The sequence below is a fragment of the Opisthocomus hoazin genome, chromosome 1 (genome assembly GCF_030867145.1).
Source record: "Opisthocomus hoazin isolate bOpiHoa1 chromosome 1, bOpiHoa1.hap1, whole genome shotgun sequence".
NCBI classification, from domain to species: domain Eukaryota; kingdom Metazoa; phylum Chordata; class Aves; order Opisthocomiformes; family Opisthocomidae; genus Opisthocomus; species Opisthocomus hoazin.
The window spans coordinates 36757908-36782423 of NC_134414.1; the positions used below are offsets into that span (position 1 = coordinate 36757908).

Below are 24516 nucleotides of genomic sequence, written 5' to 3' on the forward strand. Positions count from 1 at the left end.
TGGGCTTTGTACGTGCTCTCATTGCACGTTTTCTTGGGGGTTTGGTGGCACTTTGTAAGACAGTACAGATTTTCTTGATTAACTTACTCTATCCGATGTGATACAAAAATAGTACTAAATATTTTCTAATCACAGGGGAGGGTCTTTACAGTGATTCTGGTCTGTGATTTTCGATGTGACAGCTTTCTCTACCTACTGTTTATCGTACCTTAAGGATAGTTTAATGGTTAATATAGTGGGCAGTTGTAACATGGTGACTGCAATAATGTAAATAATCAGGCAAAATATGAAAGGAGGGTGCTGTCATGCATTTGAGATTGACCCATTTAATGTTGTTTCCAGTTGTTTCCTGGCTCCCATCCAAACCACAGAGTCGATCTTAACCAGTTCTAGGCGACTCCCCAGCCCTTATCAGGAACTACCCCCTTTGCAAGACTCTCTGCTTCAGTGAATTTACACAATAGATAAGCACTACCAGTTTTCTTTAAATGCATAGCAACTATAAGGCAATGCTGCTTCTACTAAAATTCCTTTTAACCCCTTCCTTCAAGATGCCTTGCAGAGCTGTGACTATATTCGCAAACTGAGGGTCTGCCCTGTAGAGAAGCCTGAAGAACATTGTAATACTTTGTTTTATAAAACTCTGCAAGAAAGAGTTCTAATTCTCAGTCACTGGCCTTGAGCATCCATGTAGTAATAACCTGTTCTTGTTAATAAAAAATGAGCCAGATGAAATTATGTAGTGATCTAGGATCACATAGGCAAGGCCTTAGTATTATCACCGAAAATCCGGGAATAAACCTCGTAACACCAACGTGGTGTTAAAAGGCAGGCATTCTTTATTGCAGCGCTGGATGCACGGGGGATAATTCCACTGAAGGTGCATACCTCATACTTTTTCCATGTGGTTTATATAGATCAAAATTATACATATTTATTTTATTCATGCATATTCAGTATTATTCTCTTTGGCAATTGCTGTAAACTTTCTCACTTCCCATGTAAATTATTGCGCAGACTCAGTCACCCTCTTCTATGTTCCTTTTTGAGTAGGTGGTATTACTTGAGTAGGGTGCCAGTGAGTCGGTGGTCGCAATCTCCCCCTGCCGCAATTACCTTTTACCTGTTAGGCTCGTAATCTTGGCAATCCTGGTCAGTTTCTTCAGTCCACTTCACAAAACCACACTCCATCATTTCTCTTGACAGAAACACAATTACCTACTATTGTTAGCATTAATGGTTACCTAGAGAACAGACCCTCTGTTCCCAGACCTAATGTCCAGGTGGGTAGGGCTGTACCAGGAACATAGCAGCACTGTTCATGTTTATGGTTAACTGATTCTATCACCCTGTTTACAGTATTGTTCTCTTTCATTAACAGTTAGCAATTAAATAGAATGCAGATAAAACAGTTCACTTCTTTTTTATGTCCTTACAGTTCTGCTTTTTTGCCTAAAATGGCCAAGCAGAATTCTCCGTCACTAATTGAAGTTGTAAAACAAGTTGCAGAGCAGCAGCATTCACAAGCGTCAGAGATAGAAAAATGCAAAACAGTTCTTTTCAAATTGCAGGTAATAAACCTTGTTCAGAGCAGTTTATTTTTTATCATTGGATGAGGAAGTATTCCTCACCTGTTCAGGTGAACAGCAGAAGCTGATGGTACTTTATTTTTTCTGGGTGTTTGCGTTACAGTGTAAGGCAGCTATTCTGTTCCTGTGTGTGGCATTTAGGCTTAGCCAAAACTGTGTATATGCATCGTTATTTGTAAGGTTGCAACACAACTAAGACTTAACTAGAGCAGGTTTTAAAAGAAGCTTTTATTTTTTATTTGGAAAAAACGAAGCAAAACAAACTCCAAAAAACACTGAGATAGCAAACACACAAAAACTGAACACAAAGTTAGAGCTCTGAATTTTTTGTGGTGAATTCACAGTAAATTAATGGGTAAAAAAAGGATTTTAAAAGCATCCTTTGGGGCAGATTTTCCTCAGACTCTTTCATTTTTTTCTTAGCATCTTTTTGATATAAAATACATTTTTCTGTGCGTTTGAAATTGATATTCTAAATAATTAAATACTGGGTTTATTTAGTAGAACACTGGATACATGTAACTTTCATGAAGACCACATGATCATTTCTGTTCTAATCTCTCACAGAATTTTTTAAGATTTGAATTACTATTTAACCTTTGAGATAAAATTTCTATTGAGAGACTTACATTTAAGTCTGAGGAAAGACATAACAGCATTCAGGCATTTTTGCAAACAGAAATAGTGGAGTTCTGATTATAACACCTGTGAATACCCCTACAACTGAAATAATTTATGTTTGAAAGTTTGCACAAAGAAAGAGAACTTCTCTGAAAGAGGAGTGAAAACTTCTGTTGCCTAAGAATGTCGATTGACTGGCCATGCCTTGAAGAAGCTTTCTCCTAATGATAAACCATGCCATAATACAGTATGACGATGATGCAATAATTAATTTGTGATCAAGCAATTTAAAAAGGTATCTGTTTAAAAAAAAAATCACAGTGCTTTAGAGTCCTAGATAGTTAAGTCAGCTCATTTATTTTCTTCCTTTTCCACACCTTTTCATTTTTCTTTAAAAAAATCCCAAACCCTAGGAAATTCCATATGAACACTAATGTTAGCAGAACCGCAAAGGCAAGTAATTAGGAACTTAAAAGTCAGAATGCAGAACTGCTTTTTCATCTTTAATCTGTTCCCATGTGTACAGGTCACAGATGACATGGAAAACAATAATTTCCAAAATTGAAGATCTTTGCCATTAAGGACTTTTGCTTTCCTGTCCTCAGTAAATGGCGGCTGGCACTGATACAAATCCTGCTAGAACTGTAGCCCAAGATTTCCAAATTAAACGTTGTGCGGAAGCTTTTTGTTCTTAGCAGTTAATGATGTCTTAAACTGTTCAAGACATTGAGTAAGATTTCATAGCTCTGGTAATGCTTCCATTAGGGAAAAGATAATAGGTGACATAAATCGTAATGCTGATTCTCTCACTTAATGCACTACTGTTGGCTGTTACTTTGGGTGGGATTCATCATGGCTAGCTCACGTCATCTACAAGTCAGATGATAAGCCTGTATTGGTCAGCTAGGCTCTCTCGGTAAGTTGACAAAGAGAGAGAAACATTTCTGATTCAGAAGTTCAGCCCTCCCATCTTAGATTTATGTCTAGATGCGGCATGTAAGGACATAGTTTAGTGGTGAACTTAGCAGTGTTATGTTCATTATTGGGCTTGATGATCTTAAAGGTCTTTTCCAATCCAAATGATTCTATGATTTCTTATGATGGGTTGAAGTACTGCTTCCTGGAGTCGTTCACTTCTCATCAATGAGAAGATGTAGAGGCCTTTTTAGGACTAGATGCATATTTCTCAGGGGCTTAAAAATAGCTGGGATTAATCCTATTCTCAAATACTACTGTGATGAAGGTGGGATTAAAAACTTCAGTAGAAGAGGCTAGTTAAGCTCCATCACCCCAAACACCCATCTGTGTGTTTGTGGAGGTTTGTAAGTGATTTTTGGCATCATTAGTTGTTTTTAGTCTGATTAGGTTTTAACCAGATTTCAGCTCTAAACAAACATTAAGACTGGGTTTGATCTGTCATGTCCTATGTATTTTGCGAATACGAGGAATTTAAAATAATTTCAAGGATACTTTATTTTGTATTTTAGACTCAATGCAAGGGGAGAAGTCTAAAAGAGTATTTTTGCATTGTGCCTCTAAGACATCAATTTTAGGAAATGTAACTCTAATTTCCATTCAAGCCACATTAAACAAGTAAAAAAAGAAGACTTGAATAAATATAAATTACAGTGTTTAGATACCTAGTATCCTCTCAAAAAAATGTTCTTAAGTGAACACTGAAATATTTTACAGGCAAAGTTTCAGGAACTAGAAAAAGAAATGGCTGCTATTCTGTTAGAAACGAAGATGACAGAAAGGGAAATATATCTGCAAGAAGATGCCATAGAAGTGTCAAAACACCAGTGTGAAAATCTGGAGGCCCAAGTCAGAGCCCTATATTCTGAAAATTTAAAGCTTAGGTGTGATGCAGAAACAGTACAAGAAGAGTTTGAGATGGCATTTGCAAGAAATAATGAATATCGGGAAAAAATAAAGGCTCATAAACATCTCTTTTGGGAGATGGAGAGTAAAATGCCAGTTATGATTGAGCTTGCTAAAAAGAAAGCTGCTGTTAAAGAATTAAAGACAAAGAAAGAGGAGTTAATGCGTGATCTCCAGAATCCAGAAGGATCTGTTATAACACAAGTGCAGGTACTATATTTCCTCTTTGATTCTTTGCCTTCTATGTGAAATAATTATGTCATAGTTTAATTAATATGATTATTTTGTCTAATATGTTTACAGTTCATGACAGACTGACTATGGGGAATATAGGTGATTTAAAAAGCTACATTAGTTGAAGAACTTTTGACATGAGTATGCAGTAAAAAATAATCATCAGCCATTGTTATCTGTACATTGTTCTAAAAGTCAGGGTCATTCTATGTGATGGAATTAACTCAGCTATGAAAAAAATTGCAGAGCTGTAAATTAAACTATATAATTGCCAAACTGTTTCTGGGCTTCTTTGGATTGTTGTATAACTTAGATGTACAGTTTTCGGAATTCTGTGGAACATTGCCATATTGTTATATTTTCCATGTAAGAGCACAATATTCTTTTAACTTTGCTGTCAAGTAACAAACTACAGTTGGGCTGTTTGCCAACAGGAGGTAGATTTGATGAGAGGTGATGGAAAGAAGTAGAGATTAAAAATATATTTGTTTTGGTATTCTAGTCTAACACTGTTATTTTTACTTGACCGTAGTTGCAGTCCTTATTAAAAACTGCCATGTAGCAATTTTTCACCACAAAACTTTACAAATATATGAGCAAACACACGTGTGAAGTTGAAATGAGGTCACAGATTTCAACCCTGATGTAAATTCTGTTATTGAAAATCTAGTGTTACTCTATTCATGTAAATTGATGAAAATTTAGTTGTACAAGCAAACATTTAAATACTGATAAAGACTCATTAACATTGTATTTTCCTGTGAGAAAAAAAAATCTCAAATATTAGATTAAATAGTCTTTGATTTTGCAATAAATGACATTTTAAACAAAATTAAGACCACCAAAAGGAGTTCAAATTCCTGTATTATTGTTGTTGTTTGCGTATTGTTGTAGTTTGCATATTTCAGATCACGAGTATCAAGGAGTAGTTAAGTAGCTAAAGCCATGTTATAAAGTATTTCAATTACTAATTTAATTACAATTCTTTAATTATTATTCATTTAATTATTAATAGTTATTTTAATGTGAAAAGTTAATGTAGATCTTTATCTTGTCTCAATGAAATGAGACTGCTAAAATATGACATGTTTAATAAGTTTAATAAGTGTACTGTGCAGCTTTTTAAGGAGGGGATTTCTGCATCTTGACTTACACCTGCAGGAAGAAATTACACTTTTAAAAAGGGAAATCACAACACTAAAAGAGTTCATCAATAAAAAAACAGACTTGCTGGAAGAAGAGAAAAAAATGCATGCTAAGCTTAGAAAAGAAATTGAGGTGAGTCATTTGAATAAAATATAATTGCAGTTCTCCTGACAGTAGGTAGTGCAAATGAAGTTTGAAGTACTTTATACATTGTTGCTGGCCATATTATTCAAGTATATGCAGTAACTGTGCTATCTTAAATTCATGATACTGATAGTCTTTCTAAAATTCAGAACGTAATTGCTATCATGAGAAAAACTGAAGTTAAGAACATTTTTTTCTGAAGTCTTTTAAGAAGGAGTTCAGCTGTGAACTTTTGGAATGATCTCCTGAAAAGAAAGAGGTCACTGAATGGTAGTAAAGCAAAATGCACGGTTTTTTATTTCTGTAATACTTTAGAAATATTTTAAGTTTCTCTGCTGAGTTGATTATTCATGACTTGTCTCATGGTTCCTGATAACTCATCAATGGGAGAATCAATTGCACCAAGAAAATGGACTTCCCATGAATCTCCCTAATTTGAGCTGACATTAAATTAGGGATAACACAGCAGCTCCTAATTAGCTGCCAAGATAAAATTCTGATAAATAGTTAAAACCTTCTCTTTTCAAATTACTGAACTGTATTTTACATTTTGTTCCTTTCTAAAATACTTTTTGTGTCTAGAAAGTTTTTAGTTTGGAAGCTTCACATCATTGGTCTTGTTAGCTTAAATAAATGTGACAAAAATTAATGAGCAAAGCTTGATAATATAAAGATTAACTGATCTAAGGTTAGCTCTATTGCCCATTGTAAAATGTAGGAGGAAAAAAGAATCATTTTTCATGGGATATGGAACAGCAGAGAATTTCTAAACTGAAAAGCAAAACACAGCCGTTTTAGAATAGGTATGTGCTATTCTGCATCTGAGAAAATACTTTATTATCAAGGCAACATCTTCCTAAGAAAGTTCTCTAAACCCAAAGTGAAATTAGGCAGCCTAAAATGACTTGATGATCTCAGAGGTCTCTTCTAACATCAATGATTCTATGGTTCTGTGATTCTGTGAAAGCTAGGTGTCTTAAGCTGCAGACCCCACCTCAAGACTTCAGCGCTTGTCATAGGACTGTTATGTATTGCACGGATTCTCAGCTTCTAGCACTGCATGGGCAAAAAGTGACTGGCCTTCTTATAACCCCATGAATTTCAGCAAGGCCAGCTACAAAGTCCTGCACTTTGGTCAGGGCAATCCCCAAAATCAGTACAGAACAAGGGATGAATGGATTGAGAGCAGCCCTGTAGAGAAGGTCTTGGGGATGAAAAATTGGATATGAGCTGCAATGTGCATCCACAGCCCAGAAGGCCAAGTGTATCCTGGGCTGCATCAGAAGCAGCATGGCCAGCAGGTCGAGGGTTGGGATGCTGCCCTTCTGCTCTGCTCTGGTGAGACCTCACCAGGAGTCCTGCATCCAGCTCTGGAGCCCTCAGCACAGGAAAGACAAGGAGCTGTTGGAGCGGGTCCAGAGGAAGCCACAAAAATGGTCCGAGGGCTGGAACACCTCTCCTGTGAGGAAAGGCTGAGAGAGCTGGGGCTATTCAGCCTGCAGAAGGCTGCGGGGAGAACTTGTTACTGCCTTTGAATATATGAAGGAGGCCTGTAAGAAAGGCTTTTGACCAGGCCCTACAGTGAAAGGACAAGGGGCAACAGTTTTAAATGGTTGAAAGAGGGTGGGTCTATATTGGACATCAGCTGATGACGTTACAATGAAGGCAGTGAGACACTTCAATGGCTTGCCCAGAGAAGTTGTCATCATCGGCAGTGTTCAAGACCAAGTTGGATGGGGCTTTGAGTAACCTGATCTAGTGAAAGATGTCCCTGCCCATGGCAGCGGGGTTGGACTAGATGATCTTTGAAGCTCCCTTCCAACCCAAACCATTCTGTAATTCTATGATTCATAAATTTGCAAAGAGCATATGAGCTCCCAGGTCTCTGAGCCTCCAGATAGAAGCAGATCGTTGCATCTGGTTAACGAGTTTGCTGGTGCTGTAGGACTTGTTGAGCCTTCATTCAACAAAGATTTTGAGCACTCATCTAAGTCTGCCCCTGTACAGCCCTATACTTAAATGCCTGTGGAATTCCTGTTGAAGCCTCATAAAGGGCTAAGCTGGCACTCAGACACTCCTCGCCATCAGCAGATGAGCCAGACAGTTCCCAACAATGATGCTAGAGATGCATTTCTTAAAAAAGCAGTAGTAATCACAGTTGTTTTGCTGTTGTACAACACAGTCCTAGTGATGTTCAGATCCTGCAAGCACGCATTCAGACGAGTGAATCTGACAGCATCCCTCAAAAAGTTCTGATGGATTATAGCGGAGAGCCAGGCAACAAGAAGAAAGACAACCCGTCACCAGTAAAAGAAGGCAGTGTAATTTACGAAAGCATTAGTGAGGAAGTTACTTAGTTATACGTGATATTTAGGCATCGAGACTTGCAGGAAGTCACTGGCAACGCTGTGGATCTGATGCAGCTGTGCACCATCATGTATATGTTAAATACAGTGTAATAACATTTCAATAAGCAGGCACAAGAATAATTATACACTACCACTCATATGCCATTCAAACTAGGGTAAGTAAGCCCAAAATTTCATTAAGTGAATACCCATTATTTCCATTTTTATTAAAATGAATGGTTTGTGCTTTTACACTTCAGAATGCAGATCTTCAGAGGGTTGTCTGCAGCAGCTATTCTTCACATATGACAGGAATGAGGGCAAAATTGGTACAGTACTGCATTGCCAGAGTATTGCCTTTCTAAGAAAAACATACCTTTTTAAGTGCAGTGTCACAGTGAGGATGCTACTACAGCTGTCTAGGTTACTGTGTGTGTGTTCTAATTTATACCCAAACACACTTGTCAAAGAATGAAAATGTCTTCCTTTCTCACCTTTCACTCTGGTGACTGAAAGCTTCCACGTACAGAATGTTGCTACAGTGTGTGATGCTGAGTTTTTCGTGTGGGATTTACACAGCCACACAAAGGTACCACACAGAGCAGGTACCCACACTGAACTCCTCATTTAAGCTCTTTGTGGGACAGCTTTTCTTTCCCACAGTGGGAGAGAGAGGCACAATTCATATTGTCCGGAAGCAGATACCTGAAAGAAGTCAGATGAATGGCTGCCTAGATGTCTGTGTCTCTGTGGTAGCTATAAAGTGAACTTGGAACAACTTGGTTCAAATGTCGGAATCTACACTTGGGCAGAGTTAGGTGAGCTGAATCCACCTCTGTAAACAGTTTTAATTGAAAGAAATTCTGAAGAGGATTTTATTCTATTTTATTAGGTACAGAATAAAAGATATGATGCTATTCTAAAACGTTTGCATTGCCAACTGAACAAAGTCCATGCAAATAAAAGACAGTGGCACTGGAACATTCAGCAGTTGGAGAAGAAGGCAGCAGAACTAAGAAAGTGTCTTGGAGAAGTGGAGCTACAAAGTGGCATATAAACCAAACCTAACAAAGCTACAATGTGGGTAATCTTTTCCAGACAGAGGAGCTTTTTTTCTGGAGATAGTACAAATAGTAAATAGTCTGATAGCTTGACCATGGCTCAGTGATTTCTTTCTTTTAAAAGTTTTTCTCCCTTTAATTCTGTGGCCTGAACTAGGCTGTGCTCAATCTAATGCTTTGGAATAACTTTGCTTTTTCTTTTTACTACAGCCAGAGGCTGTTCAGGAAGAAAGTTACTAACATTTCCAGGTGTTTTCAAAATATGTGCCAATTCCTTTTTTATTTGATTAGATGTCTGAAGATTGAGATCTCCATTGTTTTTCCTACAGAGAAACTGGTACCAGTGTATGTTTGCATTCTTGGGATACGAAAATTCCACATCCCTTATTATTGCAATGTACTAGGGAAGTCTGAAAGCTCTGGTGGCCTGTATTTTGCCATGTGGGAAATTCACGTAGATGATGTTACAGCCCGTTTGCGCTGTGTCTGCCAGGATGTCCTAGCATGGGGGACAAGGAGGACATAGGCTGTCCAGCTGTAAAAGACTTAGGAACAACTACGCTCAGAACTGGGCTTCAAATAATCTGACTTCAACTGGTCTAATATATGTTAACAAAGAGGAATGTGTAAGTAAAAAGAGGACTGCATCTGGACAGCTTATAAAATGGAACAACTCCCCTCTAGAAACAGGAATGCAGTATAGAGGATTGATTATAGAGGAACTTACTGTTAGAGGATCTTAGCTAACTAGTACTAGCACTCTAACATCTAAGTGTTTTGTGTTCAGTAAGATGATTCTTAACATAAATGACCACCTGTTCAAAATTCTTGTTAAAATAATAGTGAACAGTAGAAATTTTTCTTTGCCTTCTTTTTACTATGTGCTTGGCATTTGAGGAGTTTACAGTACTTTCTCTATTCTTACAGGTAAGGTGATAGTTCTGACTAGACATAACCTGTAACATTTATCTGTTCCATGGAAGTAGCTTTTTATTTGAAGTGTTGTCTTGAATATAGATTTACCTTTTCTCCTGAATATAAAATGAAGATTTTCACAAAACGAGTATTTACTGTGGAAAATGTTAAACTAGCTAGATATTGTTAGCTTAGGAGAGCAACGTTTAAAACACAGTATGTGTGCTGTTGTTATTATTTGGGTTACAACATTCACACATTCATGTATGTTTACATTTCCCTTAATATGTTATTTCACTTAAAATAAAGTTATTTTAAGAAGTATGCTGACTCATGAAGGCTCTCTCTCAACGTTGCTAGACTTTCAAGTTTGTTTGGCCTATTTCCTTTGCAATATTATCAGCCAGGGTACTTTCATTAAAACCATCATATAGAAATGAAAACCTCAATATCCCACGCTACAGTAACAGTAATGTGATAAGCATAATTTGCTGGGTTAAAACTTTTCTAACCTAATTTATTTTAAGAGAAGACAAAGAAAGATGTCTTGAAACTAACCCTTAATCTTAACTACATTTCTGTTCTGAAAGTGACTCATACATTCATTGCTCTTGGGTCCAGAAAGCACCAACAGAACATAGAGTCTTATTATGTATATAGTACATTACTGTAACATCACAACCGTTTATTCCTACAGACAGCAAACCAGTTTGCATTGGATGCAAGTGTATCTTCTAGAAAGGGATCTAGACTTGAAAAATTGGAGAATTTGCTGCATTATTGGTAGTTTCAGTGATTAACTGCTTTTCTTTTGTTTTGCATCGTTTCTAATTTGAATTTATTCAGCCATCCGGTGAAATGAGTGTACTTTATTTCAGGTCATTTCTTTCCATAAAAATATGCACTGTCTTCTTGCTGAATTAAATAGATCAAGCCTTCCAAGGTTATTGACTGTCAGATCTGACCAAGAGCTTTAGCTTAATGTTTCCTCCTAGAAGTGGTACAACATCCAAAATTCTCAGGGTATTAAGACTGCATGCACTTAAATGTGCCTTTTACCACTAGATATTGTGTTATTTTCATATTTAGTTTCTAATTATTTCTGAACCAGAACAATCAATGCATCAAGATATGTTTCGTATCAGCCACACAAAGGACTTCAACCAAATTTTCTTTGACAATTATTACCATGGTTAGAATATCACAGTTTAACCTTGCACTTTTTCATCAGTTGAAAACAACTCCAAAAAATAATCCGAACCTTCTAGCATAACAAAAACATCACACCTTTATTTTCCTTTTTGCCCAGTGACGATGTTCATTGTTACCTCTCTGGGTATTAGCGCAGTTTCTATGCATCAACACATGTACAGCATGACTCACTCATACCAAGTAAAAACCTTGGACCTACGTTTTCCTTGTTCCTTTTCATAAATCTCAGTAAATTTCAGTATCTCACATTACTTTTATTGTTCTTTTGTACATGTTTTGAAATGGTTTAATATAATTTAATAAAGGTGAATTCAAGAGCTGTATGTAATTCTCCCATTAGTGCTATATGCGGAGGAAATGTTCCCTTCTCTTATACAGAGGCCTTCCTATCATCCGAGGCCCAAATTGTCTAACACTCCTTTTTGCTCTGTGCTTTGCAAGAGAGCTCATGTTCTTGCCTGCTGGGGCCCTTGACCCCTTCAGGAGGTCTCAGCTATCAAAGGTGTATTCCTCCTTTTTCCTCAGTATAAAACTTGCTTTTTCAATATACATATTTTTATGGATTAAGCTTATCTCAATGGTGTCTGAAATGCAGAGGATTCCCCTGCAGTTGGTAATAGCTGAAATCCATATCAATAAGTGCTCTGGCCACTTGTGATTCCCTCCAATTCACGTCCTGGTTTTCCCAAGAAGAAACTTAGCTGTGCAGACCAGAAAGGAGGTGCTGCATGGTTTATCTGTATCCCCATATGAATGTTGGAGCTTTGGAAATTGAAGTACAACTCAGCTTCTCAGCTTTCCTGCCACAAAATGTAGCTGTAGTTCAATTATTTAATGTATGTCTGTGCTATGTCTAACTGTTCTGCTCTGAATTAAGAAATTATGCTAGAACTAAGTTTATCTCTAATTCCATACCAAATAAAAATACTAGTGTGGGTCATAATACCAATACCTGTGGAACTCTACTATGAGTACTCACTTCATATGTTGGGGTTTCTTTAACAGTTATCTTTGGAAATGTGCTAGCCAGTCCTTAATCTGTTTTACTGATGCTTTACTGAGTATATAGCGTATGAACTCTTTAACACGAGTCATTTAGTACAAAAAGTTCACTATGTCACAAAAAGTATGTTCCATCCCTGAAATGCTTTCATATGAGATATGGACTCTGTCACTGTCACCCTACATCACTGTCCTGGTTAAATGCCACAACTGTAATTGCTCTTCCCACGTAAACATACTACGTATGTGTTTAACTCAACTGCCTGGACACCTGAGCTGATTCATCTAAACTTTCTCATCTCAAATCTTTCAAGCTTTGATTGTCCTCAGTCCCCACCAAACTTGTAGAAGTTCATTCACTGAGTACATTTGAAATCTGCATTCAGTTGTTTCGCGTGGTAAACACCAAATTTTACAGGATTAAGTGCCTTTTGCACGCTTCTGATTTAACAGGAATTTGTATCATACAGTATTTACATATTTTCCTACATGCAGTATTTCAAGTTTAGCATTTAATATTTCACAGGTAACAAATGTAAGAAAGGCATAGACATCTTACCAGTGAATTGCAGTTTATTGGGACAAAACCTCATCTGGGAAAAAGCTCAGCTGAAACAAGGAAATATAAATTCCTGCCTTCTCTAAACTATAAGCATTCTGTACAACATGAAGGAAGACATGTGTGTAGCTTTCTATAAAAATGCCTAATTCCAACAAATCTGGGGAACCTGCTATGGCTGATTTTTCTTGGCACAATGTTGAACAGTAGTAGGTTGATCTCAGCATGTTTTTTTTCCCTTAACAAGCAAGCACAGACAGCAGGAGAATGATTTATGATTTTCGAGGAATAACTCCCTGAACGCACGTTCTGTATTTATTACAGGAGGGTCTCCCAGCTCCCGGTGGAGCAGCATGCTGTCAAACCCGCATCCGTCATTTCTGAGGATGGGTAGGGGGCAAAGGGAGGAACTTCTGGCTGCAGCGCTCTGCGGGCGACGGGTGGAGGAGTGACTGCCCGCTCTGAACAGCCAAACAGGCAGGAAGCAGCAACGGACGTGTAAATAGAGAAGACTGTGGAAAAGCTTACTAACCAACGAGTCCTACTCGCTGCTTAGCAAAATTCTGAAGTACAGGATACAGGATTTATTCCAACAATATCGTGTCAATGAGTAGGAACAGACTGGGGGAACTCCGCACTCGACAGGGAAACAACAGAGCCCCTGGGTCCCATCATGTGATGCAGCAAATGTGCTGGTGGGTGCTGAAGGGAGGGCATTCCCCACGCTGCAGGCTGACACGCCACATGAAACCCTTTCACGTGACCCAACAGCCTCAGATGCCAAAGCAGAGGAGCTGTGTCAGATAATACAGATACACCTGCTAAGACCTTTGCTCTCGTCAAGGCTACATGCGATACACAACAGAAGAGGGAAGGTGGGTTGGGGATAGACACCGATGTTACGCTGCTTCGCCTCTGTTGCAGGGTTTGCTTTGGCCCTCAGGAGAGGCACTCGCAGAGCCGAGTGCAGGAGTGTGACTGTAGCAATGCATGTGATCCTACTGTGGTCCGTACGCAGTGCTTCAGAGGAAGAAGAAATCATGGCCAGACCATGCATCAATGGTACGTCATGCTGCTGAGGGCGAAAAAAACCACCCTTTCAGAACTCTTACACAGTTTTCTGAAATGCATGAATGTATCGTTATCAAAGTAACTATTAGATCCTTTGTTAAAATGTGGCTGCAGCATGTGGCTCTGAGTCATGTCAAGGCAGTGACTTCTTGAGGAATTCCAAGCAGTACTGAAATATTTTTCTTTTAATTGTCTGCTTTGCAGGAGGCAAATATTTTCAGATGCAGGGTTAAGGCAGTGCAATGAACTACCTTGGAAATGTCAATCGAGCAAAAACGATGAACAGCCTGCTCAAAGTACACAATTCTTTCACTTGGCTTTTTCTAGCATTTAGAGGAAGCAAGATGTAGCAACCTAAGAAAACGAAACAAAACAATAAACCACAAACTGCAAAGGGCAAAGCAAGATAAACAAACAAAATCTCTATCCTCCATACCCCTAAAAAGAAAGATAGTTGCACTGCACATTCCCCATAGGGATGAAAGCAGAGACAGCTTTATCATGTCACTAAGTGTAATTCTGGATGAAAACAGTTCCTACAATAATGAGCAAAGGACAATGCTCTGGGTTGGACAGAGATTCCTCTTCTTAGGAACTAACATGAGTGTTTCTACATTTTGCAGTAGCTTTTTAATTTAATAGAGTCCAGTTTTACATAATTCAGTGAAAGTCTCTCTAAATCTTCCCGAGAGCAGTAAGCTTCTTAATCTCTCATTTTATTGTAAATGTCCTATACCATATATTCAATACTTATTGACTAAATGCCACATAAAAGCTTCAGTATTTTTCTATCATCTACACATTATATTAATTAATGTATCACTTCCGGTGTTTTCAACAAAGTTATGAAGTCTTCTGGAGTGGAGCTAGCACTGGAAGTTTGAAATGTAGTTGTTTTTTTCGCCTCTGACAATGAAGTCTAATAATTCCCTCTAGTGGTGAAATGTCTTTTTACATGGTAAAGGCACCTTTCATATTTGGTTCGATTTGAAGATCAATACGTACCGTGAAACTAGGTAATATTTCTACAGAACATGGTGAATACTCCTAAATGCTATTTTATTTCTAAAAAGGCAGGATGAAAAGGAGATGCTGAGTATTCTCTTACATCTGCAAACAACAATTGGAGGATTCGATTTATTTATTCTTAATTATCTACCTGTTTTTAAAAGAGGAAGAATTTGGCAAATTTCCTCAGACTTTCTGTTCTAATCTGAGTTATAATGAAAAGTCCGCTACAAATAGAAGGACTTTGCATTTTTTCTTAAAAATCATTAAAAAAAATGGGGTTTTGTGATCTAAAAGCAGCCTTCTACAAACTTCCCGTTAGGTCACTTTATGCTTAGTAAGAACTATTCTATTTAAGATCATTGGCTTCCTGCTGTGTGCTAAAAAATATGTTTCAACAAGATTAAGTCCGACTTACAGCTGACTAAAACTGACTGTAGCTGGTAGTTATGAATTTACAACATATTACATAAACCTGTGTTTTCAGGCTTCTTAAATAACCCTGCCTGGGCTGAATCTTGTGTCTTGAAACAGCAGTTCTGCCTCAAGGTCAGTGTTCTGGAAAGCTGAAACATAAGGTGTGAATGTCGTCGCTTGAGGCTCCCAATACACTTGACAAGAGAAAGGCATCCCGCAGCCGGGTCAGTTCTTGCGTGCCTTATGGCAGGGCCTGGCTCTTTCCACTCACTACAAAGGAACCCGCAAGCAACTACCCTTAATTTAAAAGACTCAATTAAACGTCTGTTTGGGCTGAAATAAGCCCAGATACAGCGCAGCCAGTCTGTTGTTTACCCATATTCAAAGGTCTATTTTCTGGCTACGTGCTCCAGAGCAAAGGATTGAACTATGTGGCAGGGGCTTTTGAGGGGAGAGGGAGGACAGTTTCATGCTAACTGTCATCTAATTACCTACTTATATCACCTTTCTCTTTTTCAGTATTGGCACAGAATTCTCATCTACTGAATCCTGACTTCATAATATTCATATAACATTTACATCAGTAGACCGATGGCCTTCTCAACCAGCCTGCATAAAAGTTATCTGGGTCTGGTGATTAAAATTTTACCCTTGGGTTTTGTCATATCTGTCGCAGTTACTAAAGGATTGGAATGCCCTGATCCGGTGCAGTACAAATAAGCTATCTACCTTTTGTCCACCTCTACTAAAGTGATTACCATCTCTCAAATTCTGAGTTTGTACTGTTGCTGAGACCTCTTTTATTGCCAGTGCATTTGTATTAAGTTAACTGATGCAGCTGGAAAAACAAGCAAACATTTTAGCAGAGGAGAGCTTCAGTATCTCAAGCTTTTTCCCAGTTACGTCTGTTGGTTCTTCCTTTATAGTCATGAAAGGAAAGAAGCACTTCTAGGGGATGTTTCCTCTGAACTGCTTTATATAGTTGCATTAGTATGACAGGAACTGTGCCCTAGAAAGTCCTATTTCTCTCAATTGACTGTAAAGGGAGTGAATGGTCACTAGCTCAGACGTAAATAACTATACTCCGATGTCTAAAGTCAGGTGAGATGTATCCAAGCCCTATATCCTTAAGCCACCACAGTGAAAACCAGCATTATTAGTAAACGCTCAAAATTTCTTTTTTTTGCCCTTTATTGTCTTATTGCTGGCTACGTATTTTTCTTTGTATTTCTCTAGCTTTCCCTATTGATTTCCTGGGCTGTAAGTTTCTCACTTATATATTGCACTTGATGTCACGTTTTCTGTATGTTACGCTGGGGAGCAGTGGGAGGCTGATTCTGACAGCTATTTCCGTTTGCCAGTGAACCAGGGTAGGCTTTTAGCTACAGATTTCCTCTTTCTTGGTGGAGTACTCTTTGCTTTTTAAGAACCTTTTACTTTTCTCTCATAGAACTCCCAATTTTCTTTTGATTTTTTCTATCTGCTTCTCCCCAGCCAACTTCAGTCACAACTTTCATCAGCCATGGGAAATTAGCCATTTTGCAGCATCAGTTACTGTGCAGGGGATCCACCTTGCCTGTCTAGGACACCTGTTTAGGATTTAGTAACTCTCATTCTGGTGGTGCCTTGCCCTTTGCATTGAGTATGGAGGGGATCAGGATGGGAAGAAACCTACTTTTTGGATAATTAACGTGAGGTGAGATGAAACTTCCTAGGGCTCCAAGACAGGTGGGATGACTTGCCTTCTAGCAGTGCCTATTTCCTTGTGTTGCCTGCAGAAGCAGCCCAGGGCAACTAGTTCTAAACTCATGGTGGATTATTAAAATTACACAACATAAATCCCATCTATCATCTCCAGTTATCCCTCACTGACTCCAAGCCAGGAATTCATACGGCTCCATCCATCGTAGTGAGACTGTAATTGAGTTACCCTGTCTTGAAAGCTGCAATACTTTCTGTGTTAAAGGATCACAAGGAATAATTTTAGAAACTAATAAATTGTGTGACCTCCATGCTACATTTCTGAAATTGAGTTCTCCTGTGGCAAGACAATTGCTCCCCCGCAGTGTGCCTCTCGCTGCAGACAAGCCATAAGAAATAATTCTGGTATGGTTTCATGGTCTGTAAAGACTTTCCCTCCTTCCCGCTCTGCTGTGTTCTCTGCCTGTCTTTTGTGTTTCAGCACATTTACAATTAGTGTCTGAATTATCGGGATATACAGACCAGCTAACAGTGTCTCTGTAGTACTACTGCTACATCATTCACTACTTTCACCTCTTCCCCTAAGCAAATTTTATCTTAAGATCTTTAGCATTCCAGTCACGTGAACTATCTCACCAGCTGCCAGTAATACTTGCATCAGTGAGAATGTCCAGTCTCTTCTTTGTAACCTAGACTTGTAAAATTAGTACCTAATGACCGGAAAAATACTGAGAAGTCCCTGAAAATGAGGATGAAGTTGGAAGCGTAGGTAATAAACTTAGACAAGTACAGCAGAGGAATGCGAACGAGAGACAGACACCGGCTGCAATGAGTGGAAGTGAAAGAAATTGGAGGAGGGAGAACAATAGTACATAAGCCTGTGTTCATTTTACACTACAGAGCCCATAGTGGAACGTGAGGATCCCAAGTCTGAAAGATCCTCCAGTCAGCAGATAATCTCATTTTGCTCCAGCTGCTGGGGAATCCCAGTCTACGTTACTGTCAGTGTCCGTTAGCTCATGTGATGGAGACCTGTGCAGAAGACCTAAGGTACTGATCCTGATGTTGACTGCACGAATATCAGGAGAATCTCACCAGGTTACTTTATTTTAACTCCTGCTTTGAACTAAGCTATGAGATTTGTTTGATGCTCAGTTTCCCACCGAACATCTTTCTTTTCCTTGTGGCACCTCCAGTACTTCACGCAGGGTGCAGTAGCTGCTTAAATTTTTCAAGGCAGTAAGTACAGCAGTTGGAGAGGTAGCAGCTAGATCCTGCTGCAGCTCAACACTGCAGCTGCTCCTTCACTGTGTGACCTAATGGCTCAGGTGCATTCAGCCATCATGGGACCCAACATTTTGCTCTCTTCTGTGCTAGAAAAGAAAGGGCTTGAAAGTCTGAAGTGGAAGAGAGTTTTCTTGCTGACATTCTGTGTTATTCTGCAGGCTCTTCAGTAGTGTATGGCAGTTCCTACACCTCTATCACAGTAGAGATCTGTTTTTACATGCAGAATTTGTTTCAGTAAATTACCCATAATAACAGAGGAATTCTATGGCTGAACTTTGGATCATACCAGGATTATGGATTCTCATAGTAGTATACAAAGAAGAAGGTCAGCTCAGTGCAGCTGTTGTCATTTCCTGGTCTGCTTCTGAGAGAAGCACGAAAGATTTGATCTTCTAGATAGGGAAAGAATGTTTTTCAACAGATTGTTTGCATAACTGTACACAACCCCTCACTGAACTGCTGGAAAATCTCACTTTTATGGCCATACCCATTTTAATGAACTTCTCCTTTGTAATTACTCAATTATCCATCCTGCAGCTCAAGAAAACCAGCATAACAATGATTTAACACAGTACTGCAGCAATTAGCACTCACAAAACAACAAAGAACCACCTCACTACTCAAAGAGGGATCAAAGTATGAAATCAGAAGTAACTCATCACAATCATGGTAGCACCACTTCAGTTCTTACAGTAGCAATCACAATGTTTTGGTGGTTTTGACTCCTCTCCTTTTATACCTGAAAAGAAGCTACAGAGCATGCTTATTCCATTTTCACAAATATAGCAATTAAGAATTTCAAAGCCTTTTTGGTTTTCTGTTGAAAAATAAGAGCTAACAGATCAGTTGCTGATTTACTGCAGCTTTTGTCTAGCCTAACTCCTCTCACTTCATTAAGTCTGGAGTTGAAAAAGGAACCATATGTTGGGAGTTACACCTGTAAGTAGCTTAACTGTCACTTTAAAAACTTAATCTAACTTCTCTTTGCCTTCATATTGCCCAGCTGCAGATGTCTTGCTTTCCAATTGAATGGCTTTGCAATGTTTGTTTTTTTTCTCAGTACTTGCTCCTTTTTTTTTTTCCTTGGTGTTACACTAAATTACTAGCTGATGGCACAGGGGATTTTGACTACTTTTTAGGTTATTTGCACCAGAGACATTCTTAACCATGCTTATTAGTCCTCCAAGAGTGCTAATTTTCTCCTACAAAGGGAGTGTTGAACTTTCATTAGAGTATTTCCCAAATGCTTTAATTTTCTGATACCATTTAGTATAATTTTGTTTCTTTTTAATACATAAACGTGGAAAATAATGTACATTGGGAAACAAGCAACACAAAAGCTGTCTTAAAAGCATAAAAGTGCAGCTGATGAGAAAAACAGCAATGTAATATTGTTTTTAGAAGGAATGGAACACTAGAGGAGCCGACATATTGTGATGCTAACAACTTTAATTAATGATGTATAGAAGGTCAAGTGTAAACGAGAAAGAGAAGATCTGTTAATAGAAAACATGTGCTAGCATAATAAAATTAGTTTAGAAACGTGCAATAAAAAAGCAGAGAATTCTGATTAAGTGTTTGATTGGAAATACATTCGTTGAGAATTTTTTTCTCTCCTGAGTGGAAAATGAGACATACTTGTTAGAGATAACGAAAGGGAAATTTTGGGTATTGAGTCCGAATTACCAGTGTGAAATACATGTCCACTTTATTTCTTCCTCATTCAGATATGACAATCGTCCTTAGGGCAGAGTTCAGGACATGTTTAACCTAACAGTTTGAGTCAATAGGCAAGTGGGAGTACCTTTTCGGTGGGGGTTTAGCAGTCATGAAAGCGAATGGCCTGTTTCACAGCCATTAATTCTCTTACTTTTGCAGATGTGCCTAATAAACTCCAACTGGGAATGATGTTCCTCAGCAGATACACTAGCGCAGTTCTTCAGTGCTTGAATTCCAAGTAATTTATCTGCAAAACACCTCCCTACACAGCCTGTACTTGGATTTTGTGTTAGCTGATCGGCCCCCTCTCCAGCATGGCAAAGACACTTTTAATAGTGGAATGCACAGCAAGACAGAAGCCCACTTGCAGCGAAGCTTGCTGAATCTGTGCAGGATTCTTCTTGCCTATCCTGAGCATACCAAGCATGGAAACGAGTAAGTTAGATTTCCTATGTGAAAGAGAGGTACCTTTAGAGGGTGATTCACCCTCCCCTCAAATTAGTGTTGTGGTGAAATGAATTGCTCTAAGAAAGCAGAATTGCCCTGCAGTGATGTCCTTCGCTAATGATGTTCCATTTGGCTGTGTTGGAATTTGTCTTATCTAATATTTAGCCATTTAAGCATTAGCTAATGTAAACTGATCACCTAGGCTTCTTGGACTGAGAAGCACATCCAGTGTGCACACTAAAATTAATGCGTGTTAGAGGTAGCATGAATCACCCTTTGGATGTGACTCTTCCTTTTTCTGTGTGCTACAGAAGGAACCAACACAGCTTCAGCTGGACTTCAGACTCTTTTAGCTAAAATACAGCATAGATGCCACTCACTTCCTTTCAGCCATGTAAAATCTGGGTGTCTTCTTTAAATGAAGCCACTATTTTCCCTTAGCCTATCTCTGCCGCTTATTTTAGGTAACTTCTGCTCACTTACTGTTGAAAATAACTACAGCAAACTTTCTTCCTGTGTTTGACTGGGACAGAGGTGATGACATTCAGAGAAGTCAAGGCAAAATAGTTGCTTTTAAATTTAAAATCACTTTTTCTGTTGCGGTACTCTTCTGATGGTACTGTCAGAATTTCACGTTACAGTCTCCTGTATTTAGAAATACACAGCTTCATCAACAATGAAAGAATAGAACTTGGCCCTCTAGAGGGTGACATTTTTCCATGTGAGATAATTTAACAGATCCACGTTGGACAGTAAAGTTCCTTCTTTTAGGCACTGGTGGTTTGAGAAGATATTTTATGTCTCTTCCACTCAAAAAGTTTTTGTTTGTTTTACTGCATTGTAAATGGCTGATCTGTAGTGAGTGTAGTAGTTTAATTTTCTTTCATTTTAATGAAAAACAGAAAAAAAACCTTGAAGAACGCAGAGAACTTAGCAACTCTGCTCAAAAGTGAAAGGCAGACGGAATCTCTGATATCATACCTCCCCCAAAGCAGTATAATCACAGTCATTTACTGTCCCAGAGCATGTAAAATGTGGCAGGGACATTACAGAAGACAGAGCCACAATTGTTACTGCAAAAATACTAGGATTTGTAGCCAGTAATCTCTGGAGAAGAAGAAAATGTGAAAGCTGAAGTTTTACATAGTACAAAGATTGTAATCTACTGCCATTCTTTAAACTGGAATGGTTTGATGGAACAGCTCCCAAACTTTTCCATTGGTTCCAGCATGCTCCCGAATTCTCTTCCAGTTGCAAACTGCAGTCTTTCATTCCTGCTTCTGGTTGTGAATCCTGCTTTTGCGATTCTGTCACACTCACAGCCCTTACTGAGTTCTGATCCCTTGTTTATGAACCACTACTCTCATGGTAGTTTTCACCCAGCGTATTTTTTTGCACACAGGGTGGGTTGTTCTGCTTTCCTTCTTTTATCATGATCACCAGACTTTTTAAGAAAGCAGCAAAAATGCATTAGAAATGATGGCACTCACATCAAGTCATTGCCACTTGACACTGTAAGGACAAATCTCATCTTTTGGTCTGCAAAGAGTCTGCCAAGTCCAAGCTGCCTCACAACGCTCTGCAGCAAATTTAGTTAGCACAGCCCAGGAAAAATTATTGTCTGCACTGAAGTGACTGCTGTTTTCACTTTCTTTCTTACCATTCCCATATCCGTAGCTCTTTGACATGGCAAATCACTGTGAAGAGAGGAAGTACGAAGTATCTGTCAGTGAATGGCCCAGCATCAAAACAGACCAATTAGCAATGTCCCCATCTGGTGCTGAGACTCTTGCCTGCTCCCTGTCTGATCCCCGAGCCAAGAATTCAACTGGAAGCCGTGGGCTTCATGAACAGCAGCTGAAGCCGATTTCTCCAATGCTACGTATTGTCCGGAGAACTTCTTAAATGAGCTAGAGAATGCAAGTATTGTCAGGCCTCTTCTCTTAAAACTTAGTGCTGTTCAAGAGATCACTACAGGCTAGTTGGGGTCCATTTAGGACAGAAGGTTAGAGCTGGGGCCAGAAAGAGAGCTCGTACCCTTTCATACCCATACTGGGACAGAAACTGCCCTGCCTGGTGGAAGGAATCGATGTGCTGAACATCCTCTTCATTAGGTTAAATTCTTACACGAATCTGAGACTGCTGAAAAATGTAAAGGGAGACTAATGATAGCCCGCTACAAAAATATTCCTGTATCTAGTGATATACGAAATCTATAGAACTTCAGGTTTGCGATATCAGGCCATTAGCTACCGGGTAAACTAAATGAAGTGAGAAGAAAACATTTGCACACATTCACACGAAAACAGAGTCTGTTAGATTGGGTCTGCATGCTAATGACAAAATGTATACCACTTTTATTGTCATAAGCTTCTTTGCGGCCCTCAGTTACTCACTTTGGAAAATCCTGGTTGCATGTGTGGCACTAGGTTTCTCAACCTGTGTTCTGTGATTTTACTTTCCAGAAACATCTCATCTTCAGCGCTGCATGAAAGGCTTTCCACAGCAACTCCAGAGTTCCCAGTGCTTTCCAGCACAATTCCAGGTGGAGTAGTATTGCCTGAAATTCCTCAGTGCGTGGCTGCTGCCAAAACTCATACTCCTGAGCGCTATATGAAACTCTTGACCTGGGGTCCGGGAGTGGAGATGGGACTCTGCTGTGCAACCTGCTCACTCTCTTTGCACTTCTGATTCAGGCACGGCGAAATCTACGTTTGTGTCAAGATACGGTTTCCATGATCTCTTGTACTTTTAAAGTCTAAAAGCACTCCATGAGGCACAGCTAAACATGATCTTCATTGATAGGAGATGAAGCTGGAGCCCAGGAAGCTGTAACTTTCTCTGATGCAGGTTCCATTTCTAGCAATAAAAGTCCTGATAACCTGCATTTCCATCCTGTCTTGCTTATCTGTTTCTTACCAGGTGAAGACTATCATGACAAACACATATTTTACAAGAAGCTGAACTGAAGGAGAGCACTTTCTTACAGATTTGTGTCTGGTGGGGTTGTCTGATGTCTAAGAAGAGCTTCCGCTTGTGCTTTTTCCTCCAAAGGAGCACTAACAGTCACTTTGCTTTTTGTGAAGCGCTTGACAAAATTGTGTATTTTTGAGACTCTTTACCCTTTGCCAGATGCTGTGATTGCACTAGTCTCTTGTCCTTCAGAAATCAGAGAAAAATAGCTCTACAGCTGATTTTGCTTTTTCAAGCAAATGATCCAGATACATTAAAAGCAACAACAGCAACAAAAAATATTCTGTAGCAGTTCCTCTACTCAGTGAGTCCAGTTTGGCCCCAGAAGAGGTGCCAAGATTGCTCAATGTACCTAAGAGCAGAACATGGCACGGTTCATGTAGTTTTCTGAGGCAGAAGTCAGAGAGTCAGAGCTTGTTCCTGGTGTAAATCAGGAAAAATATTGAGCTCTGACAAAGAAATTGACCCATAACTTCTCTGTCTATCTGCATATTTTTTCTGTCAGGGCGCTTTACATTTCATTCTTTGTTTAGTAGTAGGAACTGGAGTGGGTGGAAGGGGAAAAACCAGCACAACTGGCTATTCTTTTTCTAACGGAGAATTAATTGGGGGAGATTGGAGAAGCTCTCCTCCCCGAGGTCTCGTCACTGATTTGTCCTATGGGATGGCTGCATCTGGTTCAGCTTAGCTGAATCTGTCTTCAGTATCGACCCTTCATCCAGTTTCATATGTCTGCTGGAACGCTGCCTTTTCTCCCTCGCTTGCATCTTGCCATTTTTCTTTCTCCTACTACTCTTATTTCATTTTAGGCTTGTTCGCCTTACGGAAACCCCTGTAAATCATTCCAAGATCCGTTGTCAGACAGCATGCTAGCTACAGTCACGTTGGCTTGATTTCTTTGGTGTGTTAATGCTACTTGCGGCGGCTATACTGTCCAATCACACCCTGACACTGATGAAAAGCGGAGGGGAGCCAGTAGATGGCACCATTTATTATATTATAGAAGATTCATAACCAAAGCCTGGAGGGTTTTTCCCCCTTAAACCTGGCTGCCAGTAAAACATAAATCAATCCTCCATTTTTAGAGATGTTACTTACCAGCTTAGTAGAGACCTCACTTTATATCCTTTCCCAGGGCTTCCTGGGAATGATTCAGTGGCAATGCCTTAAATGGAAAAACA

General features: G+C 39.1%; 1 protein-coding gene across 1 annotated transcript; it reads left to right on the forward strand.

The window, feature by feature from the left end:
* Positions 1-1457: 1457 nt before the first annotated feature.
* CCDC122 (coiled-coil domain containing 122) lies at positions 1458-9020 on the forward strand. Its single transcript, XM_009942852.2, has 4 exons — positions 1458-1571; positions 3903-4301; positions 5487-5603; positions 8856-9020. Exons 1-4 carry the CDS (start codon positions 1458-1460, stop codon positions 9018-9020), a joined length of 795 nt encoding a protein of 264 aa, XP_009941154.2.
* The last annotated feature ends 15496 nt before the right edge of the window (positions 9021-24516 follow it).

Coding starts and splice junctions, on each gene's coding strand:
- CCDC122 (XM_009942852.2), top strand. CDS start 1,458: ATGGCCAAGCAGAATTCTCCGTCACTAATTGAAGTTGTAAAACAAGTT. Junction 4,302..5,486: donor CTGTTATAACACAAGTGCAG/GTACTATATTTC, acceptor TTACACCTGCAG/GAAGAAATTACACTTTTAAA. Junction 5,604..8,855: donor AGCTTAGAAAAGAAATTGAG/GTGAGTCATTTG, acceptor CTATTTTATTAG/GTACAGAATAAAAGATATGA.